Raw genomic sequence first — 20,390 nt, 5'->3', positions numbered from 1 at the left:
TTATGTTCTTATGTTCTTAAGTTCACTGTAAATGACAAGCATTGTCATTATTTATTGGTCTCTATAAACAAACTATTTTACAAACAATACATGCTACATCTTTGAGCCCCTGTGGGAGAAAAATACTTTGCCTGCTAATCTCCTAATGGCACTTTTCATCTCTGTGTTTCTTAAAGTATAGATGATTGGATTCAGCACAGGTGAAATCATTGTGTAGATGACAGAGACAAATTTATCTTCTGCAAATTTTTGAAAAGGCCGATCATAAACAAAGGAACATGAGATCAAGTGCAAGCTCACCACTGTGATTTGGGCCACACAAGTGGAAACAGCTTTGTGCTTTCCTTTTGAGAGATGATTTCTTATTTTGAGCAAGATTACAGTATATGAAATGAGCAATCCAGTAAAGACCACTGTAATTATCAGTCCATTGTTGGTAATAATAAACAGCTCAACAGTGGAGGTGTCTGTGCAGGCTAACTGGACAACCTGCGGGATATCACAATAGAAATTGTCAAGTATGTTGGGACCACAGAATGGTAACTGTATTACCACTGACATCACAGTAATTCCATGAAGGAAAGCAGCTGTCCAAGCTATTACCATTATCTTCAAACACATGTTCCAGTTCATGATAGTCATGTATTGCAGTGGTTTATGAATAGCCAGGTACCGATCAGCTGCCATCACCACAAGAATAAAAATGACACTAGCACCAATGAAGTGGATGCAAAATATCTGAATAAGGCAGCTATTGTAGGAGATGCTTTTGTGCTGGGAGAGTAGAGTTTGCAAAAACTTGGGTGCTGTGATTGAGGATTCAGAGACTTCCATCAATGCCAAATTAGCCATAAAAAAGTACATAGGGGTGTGAAGATGGTAGTCACAGATTACAGTGATGATTATAGTGAGATTTCCAAGCCATGTAGCCAAGTAGATGAACAGAAAGATGACAAATAGGAAGCGCTGGTGTTCTGGACTTTGGGATAAACCCAGGAGGACAAATTCACTCACTCTGATGGTGGAATTCTCCTTCTCCATTCCACGGTCTTCAGCAGTAGGCAGAAAGAGAGTAATAAGACTTGAAGTTAATCAGTCATGTCCCCATTGTCCAGTTACATAGCTATTACTAGGAGTGACAGTTTACATTTTTGTAGCATTTTAAAAAAATGAGAAGATACAACCAATGTTAAACCCCTTTTGGACGTGCTAAGTTCACTGATAGAATAAAGCACATACCTTCATGTCTGACTCTGACTGGATACTGTCTCAGTTTTTCTAATAAAAATGGGAAGAATAGGTTTCATTTTATGACTTTCTTCTGCAAAGTCTCCTTTCAAGGGTAAAAAGAAATATCCCAATGGAGAATGATTTTTTTTTCCCTAATGGAGACAGTGTTCATCCAGTGGAATAGAGGTATTTCTTTGTTGAAGGAAGTTGTTCTTTGTTGGAGGAGGTTGTACCAGAAAGGGAATCAAGCTTTCTATATGATCAACATTATTTTGTTGTCTCTGTAATGCCTTCTTGCTCACGTTTTATCATACCATGTATTTAATTGATATGCCATTAAAGGCATTCAGCACAGTGGAACAGAGTCATAGGGCTCGATTAAATCAGCCTTTTCATTCAGACTTGCCCGATTTCCTCCTTACTACAGCATCCATTTCGCACAGCTTTTGTCTGTGCAGGTTCTGTATCCAATACAGCCTTTCTAGATGGTCAAAGGCAATTCATTTCCATTTTCACTAGCAGGATCCGATCCATAATTTTCAGATTAAAATGAGCAGAATTTATATAGCATTTCAGTCTTCTGGATTGTTTTCCTTTTTCTGCAGATATAGGACTAGATCCGGTGGTTCCATTCCACTAATTGAGGACGATTACACTGGCAAAAAGACTCCTTCCTCCCATGGAAAGATCTGTACGTCAGCAAAGGAGAGTATTCTAAACAAAATAGCCAAATGAAAATGAACACATCACAGTTAAAAGTCCTATTTTAATAGCTCAAAATCTCATCCCATTTGTCACCAGCTGTGATTCTTGAGAATCTGCCAGTCCACTCTTTTATAAAATTCATAATAATGAATGGGTGCCTTAGACAAGGTTGGCAGGTTTCAAACTGCAAATAATGTCTTTCAGGTGATTTTCTCCAGAAACTGAGAGAGTAAGTGTATCTTGTACAGTTGGTTGGAGCAATAAAACCACAAATAAATATAGCAATCCACATAAAACAAACAAACATGAAGTTACGATTGTACCTGACTGGCTGCACATGTAAATCAAAACCAATGCTAAAATATATCTCCTTTCTCATTATGGAAAGGATATTATAATTACCAATCTGATGTGGAGTTAATAAGTAATGTGTATGATGCCATGGAGAGGTATGGTGAACCTGAGGAACCCCGATGACCCCCATGGATGAGATTTAAATTCTGTTGAAAATGATCAGTGGACAACTGAGTTGATTGCATATCATGCACAGTTCTTTGGCATCTTTAAAGTTAGTGTCAACAGTTTTTAGTGCCTTCTTTTTTAATGAACTCCATGTAAATGAATTACATGCTATGTTGTCTTTAAATTTGTACAGGTGTTCCAATAAAATAACACCCACAAAACTCCTTGCATTTCTTTGAATATGACATTGAAACAGAACCTGATTTATTTCTTTTCCTACTCTATTTCAGTTCAAGTTTTTGTTGCTATTTGCACCAAATTGCAGGATCATGGACATATAACCTAACATGAACAAAATCTGTACCATGAGACAGCAACAAATATGCATAAACTGTTCTTTAAATTTACTTAGAAAATAATGTAATGGTGCTCAATAGAACTTATATTACATATAATCCTTGTTATTTGTATCAATACAAGTACTACAAAAGACAATATTGTCTACTTCATACAACAGTCCATTGAAACAAACAGCATGTTCTATTACACAATGCAGCATGTGAAAGATTCTCACGGGGTCCTGGTTAATTTTCAGCCCGTTTCTTTGTCTTTATCAAAGAATCCTCACTTTATCAAAGAATTCTCATTTGTTTCAATGGGCTGTTGTAAGAAGAAGACAATATTGTCATTTGTAGTACTTTTATTGATACAAATAACAAGGATTGTATGCAATATGAGTTCTATTGAGCACCATTACATTATTTATAAGTACATTTAAATAACAGTTTATGCATATTTGTTGCTGTCTCATGGTATAGATTTTGTTCAAATTTAGTTGCTATTTGTACATAACATTACCAGGGGCACTTCTTAATATTTTTGGTAGTTAATGTAAGGCAAAAAATGCTAAATAAGATTATACATCTGGAGACCACTGGATACACTCTTGTTTCTGACAAAACCAACCATTCAAACAAATCAATCGGGTCTTAAGATGTTTCAGAACTGTCCATATCCCATGGTTTTCCAGTTATCATAACAGCTTTCCTCCAGATATCAACATTTTGTGTATACATACACTTCCATCCATCCATCCATCCATCCATCTGTCCGTCCGTCCATCCATCCATCCATCCGTCCGTCCGTCCGTCCATCCATCCACACATTTGTATACTGTACTATATAATATTGGAACATCTTTAAAATCATAACCTATTTGAAATAAGTCAATATGAAAGAAGCATTCCTTACTTCATTTAAAAATTGAAGGGACCCCATGACTCTTTAGTATTCAGATTCCCAGAACACAGTCTGCTTTGATGAAACAAGACTTAATTTCTAAAAGGCAGAACATTGTTAAACTTATGATTGGGGGGGTAATTTATTGGGATAATGAAAGCACAGTATTGTTGGGGTCATCATGCATAATAAATAAAATGTACTTACTAGAAGAAAAAAAGTCTACATGCCCAAGATAAGTTAATTCCTAAGTCACAGCCATACTGTGTGTTCTGTCTTTCTCATTGGTGGGTTAAACAGTCTTTCAGGGAGTCACACCTTACTGATGCCTTAGTAAGTTTACCCAACATGTGAATCAGAAATCACTACCACATATAATCTATGAGGTCCTTGGGTCCTTTTTTCCCACCAAGGGGAAAAATACAAACACTTTTGAGACTTCACCTGCATTATTAGTAAGGGTCTTGCTCTGAGGGCTTAACAAATGATGGTGAAGGAATCAGACTAGTATTGGAATCTAAATTCAGTTTAGGTCAACTATTTAATTAGTTCTGTGTTCTTCCACAGGGATTCTGCACTCTGTGTATTGATCTGGGGAGCTCTCTCTTGCCTAGTGTATCTTCCCTCACACACACAGGTAATCAGAAGAGAGTTTCAAGAGCAGTTATGACATGGGTGTTTGCTGCTGAAAGAACAAAGGTAAAAATCTCATTAATGAGGAATCAGAATTATTAGAGAGATTTTGTCTAAAACAACATTTACAATTTATTCAGGACAAATTCACTTACTGTAGCAGTGTAATTCTCCTGCTCAACATTTTACAAAAAAAAAATGTGCACAGTGAATTAGATCTGCAGTGGCCAATCAGAAGCTCTGTTGTGCAAAAGGACCAACCTGGCCCTGCCCACTTTCTAAAATCACTGGGTGGGCTCCAGAAGAGGTGTCAGTGGCTGTCATGGCCATTGAATCCTGGACTGCTGTCATGCTATACTCAGCTGTCACTTCCCTGTCATTATGAGAATTACTGTTGGGAAGGGTTTGTGGCATAATGACTTCTATATCTGCTTTGTTCCTCAGGGACCCAGGGTGCATGGCATAGCACAAGGAACCCTTGTTCAGAGAGTCCTGCACTCTAGCATGCCAGGACATCCATTATGACTTATTCCATTTTAGCAGCCTGAAAACAATCATGCAACAGCGGGATGGGGTTAAGCAGAACTTCACCATTCTTGAATTGGTTGCCTGTGAATTGTAAGGATTATTTGCCTTTGGATATGCTAGTGGCCAAAAGGGGTTAAGCAGAACTTCACCATTCTTGAACTGGTTGCCTGTAAATTGTAAGGATTACAATTGTATGGATTATTAACATGGAAAAGGCCTGCTGGACCCTCATCTGTTCCTGCACAGTTGTTTTCACACCTGGACAATCATTTGGTGGACCTTGTTCCCATCCTCATTTAATTTGCATATAAAATAGTGATGTGCTTGTGGCTTAAGGTACAGCACATGCGTTGCATCCAGAAGGTCCCAGGTTCAATCCTGCTAAAGTAGTAGATGATGCAAAAGCCCCAACTGAGCTTGATAGGCTAATGGTCTGTTAGTCATAGTTTCATGTGTCTGTGTGGGCAATTTGTCCTTTTTTAAAAGTCAGGTTGAGAGACCATGGGATTGAAGATACTGAACACCTAGTTGCTACAGAAAATGTCCAAACTGATTTGTGAACAGCAACAAACTCAGGCAAAAATCACAATGTTCAAAAACCTCAGATACCTTTTTGAAGATTGCCAGTCAATAACACATTCCCCAAATTTTGGACATTTACTGTAACATATACCTGCTCTTCACCATTTGGAAATGGTTGTAAATGCAAAATGTTTCACATAGTAGGGCTTTTGGATCTGAGCTACATCCTTTCACTGTCACCCCTGCTTTTGGAGTTGAGCACCTGCATCTTCTATCACCGCTGCACTGCAGCTCAGTGTACCTAGAGCAGAACCTGTCAGACTCAAGAAGAACCTTAGAGAGGAATTGGCAGAAAGAACATTACTGAGCCAGTTTGGTGTAGTGGTTAAGTGTGCGGACTCTAATCTGGGAGAACCGGGTTTGATTCCCCACTCTTCCACATTCAGCTGCTGGTGTGACCTTGGGTCAGTCACAAGTTCTCTCAGAGCTGTCCTCTCAAGGGCAGTACTCAAGAGAGCTCTCTCAGCCCCACCTACCTCACAGGGTGTCTATTGTGGGGAAGGGAAGGGAAAGGGATTCTAAGACTCCTTTGGGTAGTGAAGGGTGGGGTATAAATCCAATCCTCCTCCTCCTCCTCTTCCTCTTCCTCTTCCTCTTCCTCTTCTTCTTCTTCTTCTTCTTCTTCTTCTTCTTCTTCTTCTTCTTCTTCTTCTTCTTCTTCTTCTTCTTCTTCTTCTTCTTCTTTATCATCATTATCATCATCAACAGCTCTGGACAACAGCCTGGATGGATTTCTTTGGTCCAGTCAAAACCTTTCAGCCAGATCTACCTCACAGGGCTGTTGTGAGTATAAAATGGAGGAGTAGAGAACAATGGTGGGGACAATGGTGGGCATAATGTTTGTTATAAATGCAATTCTGGTTACAGATTGCAAAAAGGGGATGATTGTTCTTGCTGTTGATTCTTCTTGCTGAAGCTCTATCAACAGGAGGCAAAACTTATTATTCTGTTTTCTAATCACCATTATATGGCAAGCACAGGGAGCTATTGGGTTGTTGAGCATAGCAAACAGGGATGGATCATAGAAGCAAATATAGGATATCTCAGTTGCGTCAGTGCCAGTGTTATAATTTCTGTATTGCCTCAGTGATACTGCAAACTCTCTCAATGCTTGTTCTGAGTTCTTCATCTTCAACCATAGGATCCATCTTGCTTCTTGATCAGAAGTTACAATTTTGAATTCCTGGGGCTATCCCAGTGTCACAGAGGCAGAGATACTAAATTATTCCAAAAAGCATTTAAGAACATAAGAACATAAGAGATGCCAATGTTGGATCAGGCCAAAGGCCCATCCAGTCCAACACTCTGTGTCACAAAGTGGCCAGAAATATCAGTGCCATCAGGAGGTCCACCAGTGGGGCCAGGACATTAGAAGCCCTCCCACTGTTGACCCCCCCAAGCACCAAGAAGACAGAGCATCACTTGTCCCAGAGCCCCTATCTATACCTTGTGGCTGGACCTCTGTGATGGACCTCTGCTCCATATGCTTATCTAACTCCCTTTTGAAGCCGTCCATTCTTGTAGCCGCCACCACTTCCTGTGGCAGTGAATTCCAAGTGTTAATCACTCTTTGGGTGAAGAAGTACTTCCTTTTATCCGTTCTAACCCAACCGCTTTGCAGTTTCATGGAGTGCCCACGAGTTCTTGTATTGTGAGAAAGGGAGAAAAGTACCTCTTTCTCTACCTGCTCTTTCCCATGCATAATCTTATAAACCTCGATCATGTCACCCCTCAGTCGTCTTTTCTCCAAGCTAAAGAGCCCTAAGCGCTTTAACCTTTCCTCATAGGGAAAGTGTTCCAACCCTTTTATCATTCGAGTTGCCCTTTTCTGCACTTTTTCCAAAGCTATAATATCCTTTTTAAGGTGTGGTGCCCAGAACTGCACACAGTATTCCAAATGAGGTCTCACCATTGATTTATATAGGGGCATTATGATATTGGCTGATCTGTTTTCAATACCCTTCCTAATAATCCCCAGCATAGCATTGGCCTTCTTTATTGCAGTCACACACTGTCTCGACATTTTCAGTGAGTTATCTACTACAACTCCAAGATCTCTCTCTTGACCAGTCTCTGCCAGTTCAGACCCCATCAATGTGTATTTATATTTAGGATTTTTGGCTCCAATGTGCATCACCTTGCACTTGGCCACATTGAACCCCATTTGCCATGTTGACGCCCACTCGCCCATCCTTGACAGATCCCTTTGGAGTGCCTCACAATCCTCACTGGTTTTCACCACCCTGAACAACTTCGTATCATCCGCAAATTTAGCCACTTCACTGCTTACTCCCATCTCCAAATCATTAATGAACAAGTTAAAAAGAAGTGGACCAAGTACTGATCCCTGCGGTACCCCACTGCTTACCACCCTCCACTGAGAAAATTGCCCATTTATACTCACTCTCTGTTTTCTATGAATTAGCCAGTTTTTGATTCATAAAAGGACGTGCTTCTATCCCATGATTTTTGAGCTTTTTGAGCTTTTTGAGCTTTTTGAGCTTCCTTTGATGAGGAACTCTATCAAAAGCTTTCTGGAAGTCAAGGTAAACAATATCTATTGGATCCCCCTTGCCCACATGTTTGTTCACCCCCTCAAAGAACACTAACAGGTTAGTGAGACAAGATCTTCCCTTACAGAAACTGTGCTGAGTCTGCCTCAATAGGTTTTGTTCATCTATGTGCCCACTATGTGCCTCTCAGAGGAAGTGAGGTGGACTCAGCTACTGGCTTCTTCAAAATGTTCGACATTTCATGCACTTTGATAAACAAAGCCAGATGGTGTGTGTGTGTGTGTTGTGAATTACAGCATTCTGGAAGTTTTCATTGCAGCACTAAACAGTGTGCCTAAGAATATGTTAAAAAGTCAAAACAATAAATAAATCTCACAACATTTTGCCTTTCTGATTAGTGTGAGATAAATGTTGACCAAATTTGCAATGGAATGCTTCAGCAAACACACATCCAGTGTCATTTAAAATTGCTCCTCACCTCAACCGCTATTCATAGTATCATAGAAATATAGAGTTGGAAGGGACCTCCAGGGTCATCTAGTCCAACCCCCTGCACAATACAGGAAATTCACAAATACCTCCCCCCCACACACCCAGTGACCACTGTTCCATACCCAGATGATGACAAAAAACCTCCAGGATCTCCAGCCAAACTGGTCTGGAGAAAAATTGCTTCCTGACCCCAAAGTGGTGATCAGCATTTCCCTGGGCATGTAAGAAAGGGCCACAAGAACTAAGCACTGATGCAACCCTTCCTGCCCTCCCTCTCATGATTTGCCTAAGTGAAGCCGCTGTGAGACTTTATCAGATTTTGAAGAATAGTACTGCTTCTTTTTTCTTTTGTTTTCTTATGAATGGGGAATGAACTCTCATAAGGGAATATTAAAGTATAGTCCGTATCTCAGAAGTCATAATAGGGCAAATGCTAATTTTGTCTCAGCTGGAGATTTAACTGGAAGATTTGTTCATATTATTGATTCACAATGAACAGGAAACTAGTGGAATAGAAGGAACCTCTTATTTCCAAAATGTACAACAGCAACTGAGATTGCAGTTCAGCCCTGTTTCCCCACTAAAATGCCTCTAGTTGCCTTTTTGGCTCTGCTGTTGGAAAACAAACAAAAATGGTAATACATTCAGTTTTTCTTCACACACACCCCAGTATGGATTAAAGCATGATTTCCTATAAAACATCAAAGAATTCAAAGCCTTTGTCTCATTATTTATTATCATCTATCATTGTCAAGGACCACTAAGGGGGCTAACAATTTAAAACATACATGATATAATCACATTTTAAAATGATAAAACCAACCCCCCCTAAACATGGGAAACAAAGAACAGAATTTAAATACATTACACAAGTCTAACAATTTTTTTGAAACAAAACAGATAGTTAAAATGATGAATGGCACAAACCTAAGGAGATTTGTGCCATTTGAGGTGTAACTCTAAGTTGGCTTTGCACAGTTAGGTATTTTATCAATGTATATTTTAGCCTAATTTTTCTTGTTATCTTTACTATACCTGTAGAGCTCTCTAAGGAGTTCACAGCATATGTGGAGCTAACAATTAACTGACTGAAGGCATCTCCTGCATATTAAAAATTTATAACCACTATCTATTTCTCCCCATATTCATTTTTCAGTGCAACCTAGATCAAAGGATTTTTTCCTAGTAAAGATTCTGCTTCTTGAAGACACAATTTTCCTTTTGAGTTTCTTCATGGCATTTTTCATCTCTGTATTTCTCAGTGTAAAGATCATTGGGTTCAGCATTGGGGTGATGAGAGTATACATTACTTGAAATATCTTATCTCCTGGGTATACCTTGAAAGGCCGGTCATAAATGAATATTGCAGGCCCAAAATTTAAGCTCAGTACCACAATATGTGCAGTACAAGTCGAAAGAGCTTTGTGCTTTCCCTCTGTGACATGGGTTCTGATCTTCACTAAAATGACAGAGTATGATACAAGTAAGACAAAGAACATAGCTGCAACAATCAATCCACTATTAGAAACCATCAGCAACTCGGTGATGTATGTGTCTGTACAAGCCAGTTTGACAACTTGGGGAATGTCACAGTAGAAATTGTCCAACGTGTTGGGTCCACAAAAGGGCAACTGAAGGAGGATCCCAATCTGGACAATGGAGTGAACAAAGCCACCCAGCCAAGCACCTGCTACCAAGCTTATACAAACCCCTTGGTTCATGATAGTTAAGTACTGCAGTGGTTTGTAGATAGCTATGTACCGATCCACAGCCATTACTGTGAGCAAGAAATCCACAGAAGCACCAGTAAAGTGGAAAAAGAAAATCTGAGCAATGCACCAGTTGTAAGAAATAGTATTGGGGTGTGATAGGAAGCCTGCTAGCAGCTTAAGAGCAGTGACTGTGGAATCACTGATGTCTAAAGCAGCCAGATTGGCCAGTAGAAAGTACATAGGTGTGTGGAGCTGACGCATGAAGATCACTGTGAAGATAATGGTGAGGTTTCCAAGCCAGGTTGTGATGTAGATAGTGATGAAAATCAGGAAGAGGATGAAATTCCATTTTGGATTCTGCGAAAGACCTATGAGAACAAATTCTGTGACTTTTATGGTCAGGTTTTCCTGAGCCATCTTGAACCTTCACAATACACCTGCAACAAGCAGAAAACAACAGTGACGTGAGGTAATAAATATGAGATTCCATCATACCTCCTAATATCTAAAGTGATGCACATTGGAACAAAAAAAAATCCTAGTGTCAAGGATACGATGCACATTGGAACAAAAAAAAAATCCTAGTGTCAAGGATATGCTAATGAGGTCTGGACTTGCGGAGACTGAGAGGGGAAAAGATCTTGGGGTTGTAGTGAACAGCTCAATTAAGGTATCAACCCTGCGTGCTGCAGCAGTGAAAAAGACAAACTCTATATTTGGAATTATTAGGAAAAGGGTTGAGAATAAAATAGCCAATATTGTAATATTGTAAGCCGCCCTGAGCCCGCTTGCGGGGAGGGCGGGGTAAAAATGTCTAAATAAATAAATAAATAATATCCCTGTATAGATCTATGGTGTGACCTCATTTGGAATACTGTGTACAATTCTGATCACCATCTCTCAAGAAGGACATCGCAGAGCTGGGGAAGGTACAGAGAAGGGCAACCAAAATTATTAGGGGTTTGGAGCACCTTCCCTATGAGGAAAGGCTAAAGAAGACTCTGGGACTTTTCAGTTTAGAAAAGAGACAAGTGAGGGGGGACAGGATAGAGGTTTATGAAATTATGCATGGGGTGGAGAGATTTGACAAAGAGAACTTTTTCTCCCTCTCCAGAGAATTAATCCTTCTCTTACAGACATGGCCTTGTGCTCTTTGGTATGTTTCATTATGCTTCAGCACTAGCCCATCATTTATAACACCTAATCTGTTTAAACTTGGCCCTAGATGTGATGGGGAGTAAGGGACACAGCAAGAAGTTGTCTATATTCCCACCAACCTGCCTCATCTCTCACACCACTGGCCATAGTGATGTGATATGTGATATGTGGGAATAAGATGAAATTCAACATATGAACACTCAGTTTGTGTGCTTAGTTTCACAGATAAGAGACAGGAATCTAGTGTGCAATCTGAATTTACCTGCATTAGATTTGCTCCCCTTTGACACATTGTGCATCCATATCATCAGAGATGCTGCACGGGCAGGTTAGACACATTGTATGGTGCTGATTGTCACCTGAAACAGCTATTAAGCAGCAAGGTCCAAGATGATAAACATGTGAAATCTAAATCTATCATAATATGATATAATCCCAGACTCTTTGGTAAGGACAATTGATACAAATATGTACCTCAGTTCAGGGTGGGGACAGTGGCTCAGTGGTAGAACATCTGCTTGACATGCAAATGGTCCCAGTTTCAATCATCAGCATCTCCAGTTAAAATGACTAGGCAGTAGGTGATGTGAAAGACCTCAGCCTGAGACCCTGGACAGCTGCTACCAGTCTGAGTAGACAATACTGACTTTGGTGGACTGAAGTTATGATTCAATATAAGGCAGCTTTGTGTGTTCAATTCAATGGAATACCATTTTTTTAAAAAAATAACTGAGTTAACTCCAGGCAGATTTGTTTTGTTCTCTTTGATCAACTGATTTTGCTCTCCTCCTTACTAGAGCCCTCCTTACTAACTCTCCCCTTACTAACTTACTAACTCCTAATTCTCCTCCTTACTAGAGCCCCCATACCACATAGCATTTCTCCATGCAGGTCCCATGATCTCCAGCAAACCCTTTCTCATTTTCAAATGGGCCCCCTTCCTCTCTTTTTCACAAGCATAAAGGTTGATTGAATCTAACCCAATATATTTTGCAACCAATCCCATATTGTTTTGCATTGGAATAAAACAAGGCAACATACCAAGTAATAAGTCCTAGGGTATCTGTGTTGTGTCCATGCCAATGAACACTCCCACAATTCTTCATCAAAGTTCTTGATTTTCAACCAATAATTCCATATTTCTTCCAGAAAAAGAACTGGTCTCTGGTTCTTTCCCAATGACATAGATATACAGCTGATAAATTATTTCAAAGATGAGTTAGTTTATGTTTCTCTCAAAAGGAATGAGACAAATTTAAGTATTGTCTGCTCCAGAATCACGTAATATGATAGTTAAAGCAAGCATGTACCTTTCTAATCAATAATATTCTGAGGCTGTTTTCCGTGGTGCTGATGAACACTGTTCCTAAAAAGACTTAGAGAAGTCAAGATAATAATAGGCAATAATTCATGTAGTCTTTGTTAGTGAATGTATTGCTTAATTAATTTCTTTTAACCAAATTCAGAATGAAAGGCTTCTGCAGCAAAAATTTTAGTCTCATTTAAAAATGTTACTCCTCTATGCTACAGCTATGATTGAGCTTTATAAGGTTGTGTCAAATCATGTTTTCTCTCTTTTTCTGTGAATGGGGAATCAAGTCACAAGGGAGGCTATTGAAGTACTTTCTACACTTTAAAACACAATTGGATAAATGTTGTACAAATATTACACCTGAGTACTAATTTTCTTTCCTTGGGCATGAGCAAGATTTACACATACAACTGTTTAAACCAATGAGTGAAGAACCGATGGAGTATGATAGAAATACTCAAATTTCTAAAATAAATTTCAGTAATCTTATTAAAGTTATTTTTCCTTCTGCATGTTTCACCCAAGCAGAAACCTCCTGTTTGCTTCATATCCCATCTCCGAAGACAGATTTGATGGCGAAACTAAGTATAGCAGGTAGTTCCATAATCCTTTTTATTACATCTTCTTTCTCTGGAGAGTGGAATGAGGACTGTAGTTTAAAGGAAGAAAGGGACATGTGGGGAGAGGCTATTTAACCCTCCCCATTAGCCCTTTTTCTCCATTAAAATTTCTTCCCCTGGATACTTGCGGATACATGTAAGCCCTTTTTCACAGAATGGATGAAAACAGTTCGGGTGTAGGTATGTGTGCTTGTCAATGAAATAACAAAGAAAAGGATGTTAAATGGACTTGTATCTGAAAGATCCAGCTTTGAATCCCACTTGTGTCATGGAAAATTGCTCGGTGACTTTATCTCAGTTACACTCTCTCAGTCTAACCTCCCTCACAAGGTTGTTGTGAGGATAAAATGAAGGAGAGGAGACTAATGTAAGCTCCTTTAGGTCCCCAATGGGGAAAAATGTGGGGTATAAACAAATCCAATAAATGAATAAGTAAATAAATAAGGGGATAGGATTAAGGGCACCCTTCTTCTATCACTGTATAAATAAAATTAAAGGTCACTTGAACAATCATGGTTTTGCCGCCAGTAGCAACTTACACATACGTGGAGTTACTCCCTACCACTAAAACCTTTTATATATGTCTTCTCATGACATTCTGCAGATATTTCTTCCAAACAGGAACCTCCACATTCACCAAGGAATTTTCCATTAGATGAAATTGGATGGCAATTCTTGAAGTAACTTAAACTATTGGTCGAGTTTCAAAATGACATTCTCTAATACCAGAGGAGGTTGACAATTGTATTGTATGGATCACTTCAGGGTGGCACTACAGTTTTCATCACATCAATAATGTAAAAAAAATTGCCCTAAAATAATCTTCAAATCCATGCAAAATGTGGATGGCATTTTGAAGAAGAAAATGCTAGTCATTGGTGATTACAAATTAGCTGTGAGAGTTCTTGTGGTAGATGATTTCATTCACAATCTTTGTAAAAAAAAGTCCTGAATACTGCTCCTCAATCCTTGGTTTATGGATGGCCTATGATTAATCAGAAATTAGTAACTGAACAACTAAATATCATATAGATATAGTTTGAGGCTGATTTTGTGGCAGGGAAATCATTTCTCAATGACCAAGCAATAAGTTGTGGTAGCTAAGCCGGAGCGGTGGCGCAGACGGTAAGTGAAGCCTGCATTAACAGCTGTTCGAGCCCAACCATGGCCGGGGTGAGCTCTCAGCCCTATGTTCCAGCTCCCGCCCACCCAGCGGCTTGAAAGCCCATTAAAGGGCGAATAGACAAATGGGTACTTGCTATTAGAGCGGGGGGGGACCCGTCCCTTGTGTAGCGGCGGCAGCGGTGAGCGATGAGCGGCGGCAGCAGAGAAGTATGGCGGTGGCTGGTGAGGCAAAAAGCGAGCAAAGGAGGCTGGACCAACAAGCTCGGAGGCAGAGCGTCGCAGCAGGCCGGAGCCTAGTCTGGACAGAGGCCACAGCGAGCATGTACATAAGTGCGAGTGGCCCAGGCCCGGAAAAGGAATCGCAACAGCCGGAAGGTGGGAACAGAAGGCGTAACTTCAAAGACCAGCGCCAGAAAGGATGCCGCCAGACTATCTCCTGCAAGAAAGACAACAACGAAAATCCACTACAAAAGGGGTGCCTGGTAGGCTTGTCACTTTCCCTATATGTATGTGCCCCTAGGCTAGGATTTGTGTTAATTGAAACATGTAAGCCACTCAGAGCCCTAAGGAGGTGAGCGGGATACAAACTGAAATAAATAAATAAGTTAACACAAAACAACTTCTTGGAACTTTGTTTTATTTTTCAAGTTATATGGAAGATGTTGAGACAAGCAAAATATGAATGTGATTTTTTTTCATGGAAGACTCGGGAAAATGATATTAATTTTCATTAATTATTTACATTCTTGGTAGTCTGCCTTTCTCTTTGAGACACAAGGAAGATTTCTAAAAGTTTTTTTTAAAAAAAATGCAATGTAAAATTGGATGCAACAAGACATATTATAAACAAGACAAAAACAGAATTACGGAAATTAGAAAGCAATGAGGAAGAACATACAGACAATAAATAACGTAATAAACTAGAGCCCTGTTCCCTTTAGAAACATGCCTTCCGGAACAATAGCATTTTACATTCTTTTCCATTTTAACATGCAAAGTAACATTATGCCTGATTGATTCAATTTCTAGACCACCCTTACCTATTATTTGGGACTCATGTCATTGTACAACATTCAGTACACATTCAGGACAGCCAGATATATTTTTTTTTCTGGCTAAGGATCACCAGGGGAGAGGGTATAAAAGGAGAGGCAGTCCTGAAGTTATGTTGGTCCAGGACCATTTAGGGCCTTAAAGGTCACTATTAGAGTAATAGGAACAATTTATTTCAGTTCTTTTTAGACAGATATAAGCAGCTCATTCTGGGGGAACCTAATCGTGTTTAATTCCAAATATTACCTACTATTATAAAACAAGACTAATTACAAGATGTCTGAAGATCACATGGTTAATATGATCAAAATACTAGTCCCCAAGAAGTCCAGATGTTTGGGGAATGATATATTTGTTTTAAAAAAGAGATTTGATTTTGAAAATTTGCATTGGTGAAGGAAGATGTGCCATTAGGTCAGATTTTCCTGATTTCAATTTGCAATGATAGGCTCATCGGGAAAGATTCTTTTTGAACCTAGAATAATAGGAAAGACTGAAATGCAGTCCCTAAAATCCAGATTTCTCAATGTAGGGGATTGGGCATATTTACGCAAATACCATATATAAATGCACAGTCACATGTATCTCCAATCCAAGTTTGAAATGACAAAGTCCAAGCTCAGGTGTGCAACTTTTGCGATAAGGTAGTCAGCCCCTGGGTAAAAGTGCATATTCTGTATATTCCCTTTGAGTAGAAGCAGATGCAAGTTTGTTTTTGTAAAGTTCATATAGGCCCCAGTCACACGGGCCGGAAAATGTGTGTGGGGGGAAGCGTGGCTGTTTGCCCCGAAACAAAGTAACATGCGGCAGCCCAATCAGACCTCCTGTCGAGGTCCCGTGGTTAGGTGTTAGATGCCAATCAGACAGCTAGTCTGCAGCGCGGCAAAGAAGGAGCGCGGCAAAGAAGGAGCACGGTGCGTTCACACTGGCAATCGCGCCGTGCCACTTCTGTGGCAAATGGGTTTTTTTTTTGTCTCACCGAAGTTTGTGCATGTGCATGATCGTTTGTGTGCATCCTGTGGGGACTTTAAAAAAACATTTGGTTTGCAAGGGGACATGGGCGGGTGCTGGATGCCAAGGGTTTTCAGCAGAAACGCGATCAGACGCCCACCCTTGCCCCGCGTTTTTTGGAAACTAGTACATCCTATGTGGTGGTTTTTTACTCCGCATCTTCGGCAACATGCCACGGGTGCACTACGCTTCCCAAATGTTGTGGTGTGATCGCACCTGGAAAATCTGCCTATCATCTGTGTCTTCAGCGTGGCAACTTCTCCATGTGAATGGGGCCATATTGGTTCTTCTTCTTCTTTAGTTGAGATCATGTGCACTAGCTTGAGTAAGACTGAGTCAGGAGGTGCTTTATCAGAGATCAGTTGGCCATTCTTGTTCAATGATTTCTTGGCTATAGTGACTGACTGACCTTGCTGTGTTTCCCTTTGGAGGCTGTTGCTGAATGATTGTGCAAAAGCTGAATGCTCATGTGCCACACCGGTGATTGACAGTTCAATACAGACTGTGATATTAGTGCTTGAGAATTGTCGAAAGAAGTTCCGCACCCTTCCATCATGCTCAGAAACTCTCTTTGCCCTCTCCTTTTTCCAGCAAAGACAAAAGTTGAGCTTTTGGGTGGCTATTTGAGGAGACTGGGATCCTCATCCCTTCAAGGGGACGCAGTAAGCAAACTTTATAAGTTTGCACCTTCTTGAGAATAGCACTCACCATTTGTATTTGGCAATGTGGGATTAGCTGGTTGTTTCAGGTCCAAGTAAGATTTTTGGACTCTTTAAGATTGGCCATGAAAGGTTTCTTCTTTCCCTGCTTCACTTTGCCAAAGTTAAGTAAATAAACCTGTAATAAACCGGCTAGGGCCTACTGAGGTTGGTGTGTTCTTTTGCTTAAGCTACAAATGTCTGATGATTATCCTGAGTCATTTTATGATGGGGGAGGCTTTCCAGTCTGGCTTCTTATGTCTAGGCCAGTGCTAGACACCTCCCTTCCTGGTCCCTTGCTTACTACTATGGTTGCCAACCTGGAGTTTTCACAGAATCACTACTGGTCTCCAGACTATAGTTATCGGTTCTTCTGGAGTTGGGTTCCCAGTTGCCTGCTTATTCCAGGAGAACTCCCACCAGAAGCCCTTCCCCACCAGTTGGTTTATCAAGAGTGGGGAAAAAATGGGGACAATGCTGCATTGTTAGTTCAGTTTCAGAAACCTTTAATGACATAAAGTGTAAACAAATGCAGAAATAGTCTTACATAAATAAAAACAAGATGGGAGCAATACAGCCAGGTAAGACAATAAAACAGTGTCCAAGAATAGCAACATATAACAGCAAAATTAATCAAGCATTCCCTGCCTTAGCCTTAGAAACATGATTACCCTTATTCAACACAAGAATCAAATACTCAGCCATAAGTTCCGTCTGTTTGATGGATTTATTGGCAAGTAAATACTGAGTAATTCTCTCTGGGGGAGCAGAGAGGTTGGAAATAACAGGATCAAAGAGTTGCTGATGAGCCTTACAATGCATGGGACAGCAAAGTAAAATATGGGAAATTGAGTCAGGTTCCAGCAAACAGTATTTACATAGTCTGTTCTTAAAAGGTATATTATGATATCTACCTGAAAGAACAGCTGAAGGGAAAATATTTATTTTAATCTAGCGAGCATAAAGGGCTGACACTGTTGAGGATTAGTAAGATTCTGCAGGTGAGCAGCTCCTAGCCCTGGGGTAGACATTGTTAGTCTCTATAACCACAGAGAAAAGGCAAAAAAATCACCAGTGCCACGTAGAGTTAAAAGATGGTGTGTACCCCTAGGCCATGTGAGAAGCAGCAGCTCGATCATCACTGAAGATCCCACACTATAATACTCACTCTTTCGCAGCTTTTCCACAGCTGGAAACAGAAGAAGAAAGTAATCTTTGGCTACCAAATGGCTATTGGGGGGGGGATTCTTGGGAACTGCAAAAACAAAACTCATATGTGATAGGGAATGTTATATTAAAAGACAAATTGGAAAGATTTCGCCAAAACGCCAGCCAAAGCAAGCTCATTATTTTGATTCTTTTATTACAAATGACATCATTTTTCTAACTAGTTTTCTAATAGTATCCTTCATTTCTCTGTTTCTCAGAGTAAAGATCATTGGATTCAACATTGGAGTGATAAAAGTATAGCACACGGAAACTATTTTATCTCCTGGAAATACCTGGAAAGGACGGTCATATATGAACATTCCTGGAATAAAAATTAAGCTCATAACTATGATTTGTGCAGCACATGTAGACAGGGCTTTATGTTTCCCTTCTGTGACATGTGTTCTGATCTTTATCAGAATTACAGTGTATGATACAAGTAAGACACAGAAGATTAGTGTGAGAAGAAACCCACTGTTTGAAACCATCAGTAGCTCTGTGACGTATATATCTGTACAAGCCAGTTTGATGAGCTGTGGGACATCACAGTAGAAATTGTCCAATACATTGGGTCCACAGAAGGGCAGCTGAAGTATAAATGCTACCTGTACAATGGAGTGGGCAAAGCCACCCAACCAAGCGCCTGTCACCAAACCAACAGAAACTCCTGGATGCATAATAAGCAAATATTGCAGTGGTCTGTAGATCGCTATGTATCTGTCAACAACCATAACTACTAGGAAAAAGACCACAGTTCCTCCAGTAAAATGGAAGAAGAATACCTGGGCAATACACCAGTTGTAGGAGATGGTATTTGTGTGGGAGCTGAGATCCCACAGCATTTTGATTGAAGTCACTGTGGAGTCACTGATGTCTATGACAGCCAGGTTGGCCAAAAAGAAGTACATGGGTGTGTGGAAATGAGGCATGAAAATTACAACAAGAATGATTGTCAGATTCCCCAGCCAGGTCGTAATGTAAATGGCAAGAAAAATGAGGAAGAGAATGGTCTGCACCCTTGGATTCTGAGACAAGCCCAAGAGAATAAATTCTGTTACTGTTGTATTCATTGCCGTTTCCCCCCTTATATATATAATTAACTTCTGTATATTACATACCTAGATTTTACTAAATTCATTATTTTAGGTTGTCCATAATTTCTGTATTCTTTTATGTGCAGAAGTGAACTTCTATTCATTGGGTCTGCTGAGCACGTTCTTAATTATAGTTTGTCATAAGTAGACATACCAGGAGAGTTCAGCATGTCTGGAGCCAGAAGTTCTATGCTGAAACAAATTTAATCGTAAAGCAAAATTAGGTGAATCAAAAGCATATCTCATGCTGCTGTCCTGTATATCGTTAGGTTACCAGTCACATTACCTTGAATGGGATCGAGAGCGATGTAGGCTGCAATCCTAAGAACACTTCTTTCCTGGGAGTAAGCCCCATGAAATAAAATTAAACTTATAACTAGTCCAGTTTAGGATTGCTCTCCAAATTGCATAGTATTACAACTGCCATTTCTAGTCTGAAGGAAACAAAACCTAACTAAGCTGTAGTTATTTTGTTCATATAGAGCCAGTGAATAAAACCATTATTCTATGCTTGTCATGTACCCCAATATGAATTCTTTCTTACTGGTTTGGGAAATCCACTAATCAACAGACTACTGAGAGCTCATCTTGCTTTGTGTGGATATAATTTATACCCCACACAACAAACAGTACTCTCCTAAGTTTGTACACCTTTCTAAGGTGAGGGGGCTTTGCAGTGGGAATGCAGAATCGGAAAATCCTCCCCCTATTTTGTGAATAAAATTGGCTCCTGTGAGCAGAGCAGGACCAAAGGGTCCAAGTTATAGTAGAATAATCTATACATTATATCCCACATTTTTGTAGCATTTAATTTCCATCTGCATCACAGGTTCCTATACTTACCACCTTAGGTGCTATAGAAAAAGTGATCTAACACTAGGTATTATCTTATCTCTCTGACATGGATGGCCAAGGCTATCCTGATCTTGTCAGTTCTCTTAAGCTAAGCAGGCTGGGATGAGGTACCACCGAGGAATACCAGGGCCACTATGCAGAGGCAGGCAAGGACAAACC

At 40.0% G+C, this 20,390-nt stretch overlaps 3 protein-coding genes across 3 annotated transcripts; all 3 read right to left on the bottom strand.

Annotated features, from left to right (window-relative positions):
* Positions 1 to 93: 93 nt before the first annotated feature.
* On the bottom strand, positions 94 to 1,041 carry LOC107106317 (olfactory receptor 4D1-like). The gene has a single exon (XM_015406449.1). The coding sequence runs from the start codon at positions 1,039 to 1,041 to the stop codon at positions 94 to 96; it is 948 nt and encodes a 315-aa protein (XP_015261935.1).
* An 8,488-nt stretch (positions 1,042 to 9,529) lies between these two features.
* On the bottom strand, positions 9,530 to 10,513 carry LOC107106316 (olfactory receptor 4D1-like). Its single transcript, XM_015406447.1, has one exon. The coding sequence runs from the start codon at positions 10,511 to 10,513 to the stop codon at positions 9,530 to 9,532; it is 984 nt and encodes a 327-aa protein (XP_015261933.1).
* Positions 10,514 to 18,419: 7,906 nt separating this feature from the next.
* Positions 18,420 to 19,352, bottom strand: LOC107106315 (olfactory receptor 4D1-like). Its single transcript, XM_015406446.1, has one exon. The coding sequence runs from the start codon at positions 19,350 to 19,352 to the stop codon at positions 18,420 to 18,422; it is 933 nt and encodes a 310-aa protein (XP_015261932.1).
* Positions 19,353 to 20,390: the final 1,038 nt, after the last annotated feature.

Source organism: Gekko japonicus, unplaced genomic scaffold (genome assembly GCF_001447785.1).
Source record: "Gekko japonicus isolate JY-2015 unplaced genomic scaffold, Gekko_japonicus_V1.1 scaffold3366, whole genome shotgun sequence".
In the NCBI taxonomy this organism is placed as follows: Eukaryota; Metazoa; Chordata; class Lepidosauria; order Squamata; family Gekkonidae; genus Gekko; species Gekko japonicus.
The sequence above is the reverse complement of the archived record's forward strand: the minus strand, read 5'-3'. Positions and strand labels throughout refer to the sequence as shown.

Excerpts from the sequence above, each read along its gene's own strand:
- LOC107106316 (XM_015406447.1), bottom strand. The coding sequence starts at position 10,513 with ATGGCTCAGGAAAACCTGACCATAAAAGTCACAGAATTTGTTCTCATA.
- LOC107106317 (XM_015406449.1), bottom strand. The coding sequence starts at position 1,041 with ATGGAGAAGGAGAATTCCACCATCAGAGTGAGTGAATTTGTCCTCCTG.
- LOC107106315 (XM_015406446.1), bottom strand. The coding sequence starts at position 19,352 with ATGAATACAACAGTAACAGAATTTATTCTCTTGGGCTTGTCTCAGAAT.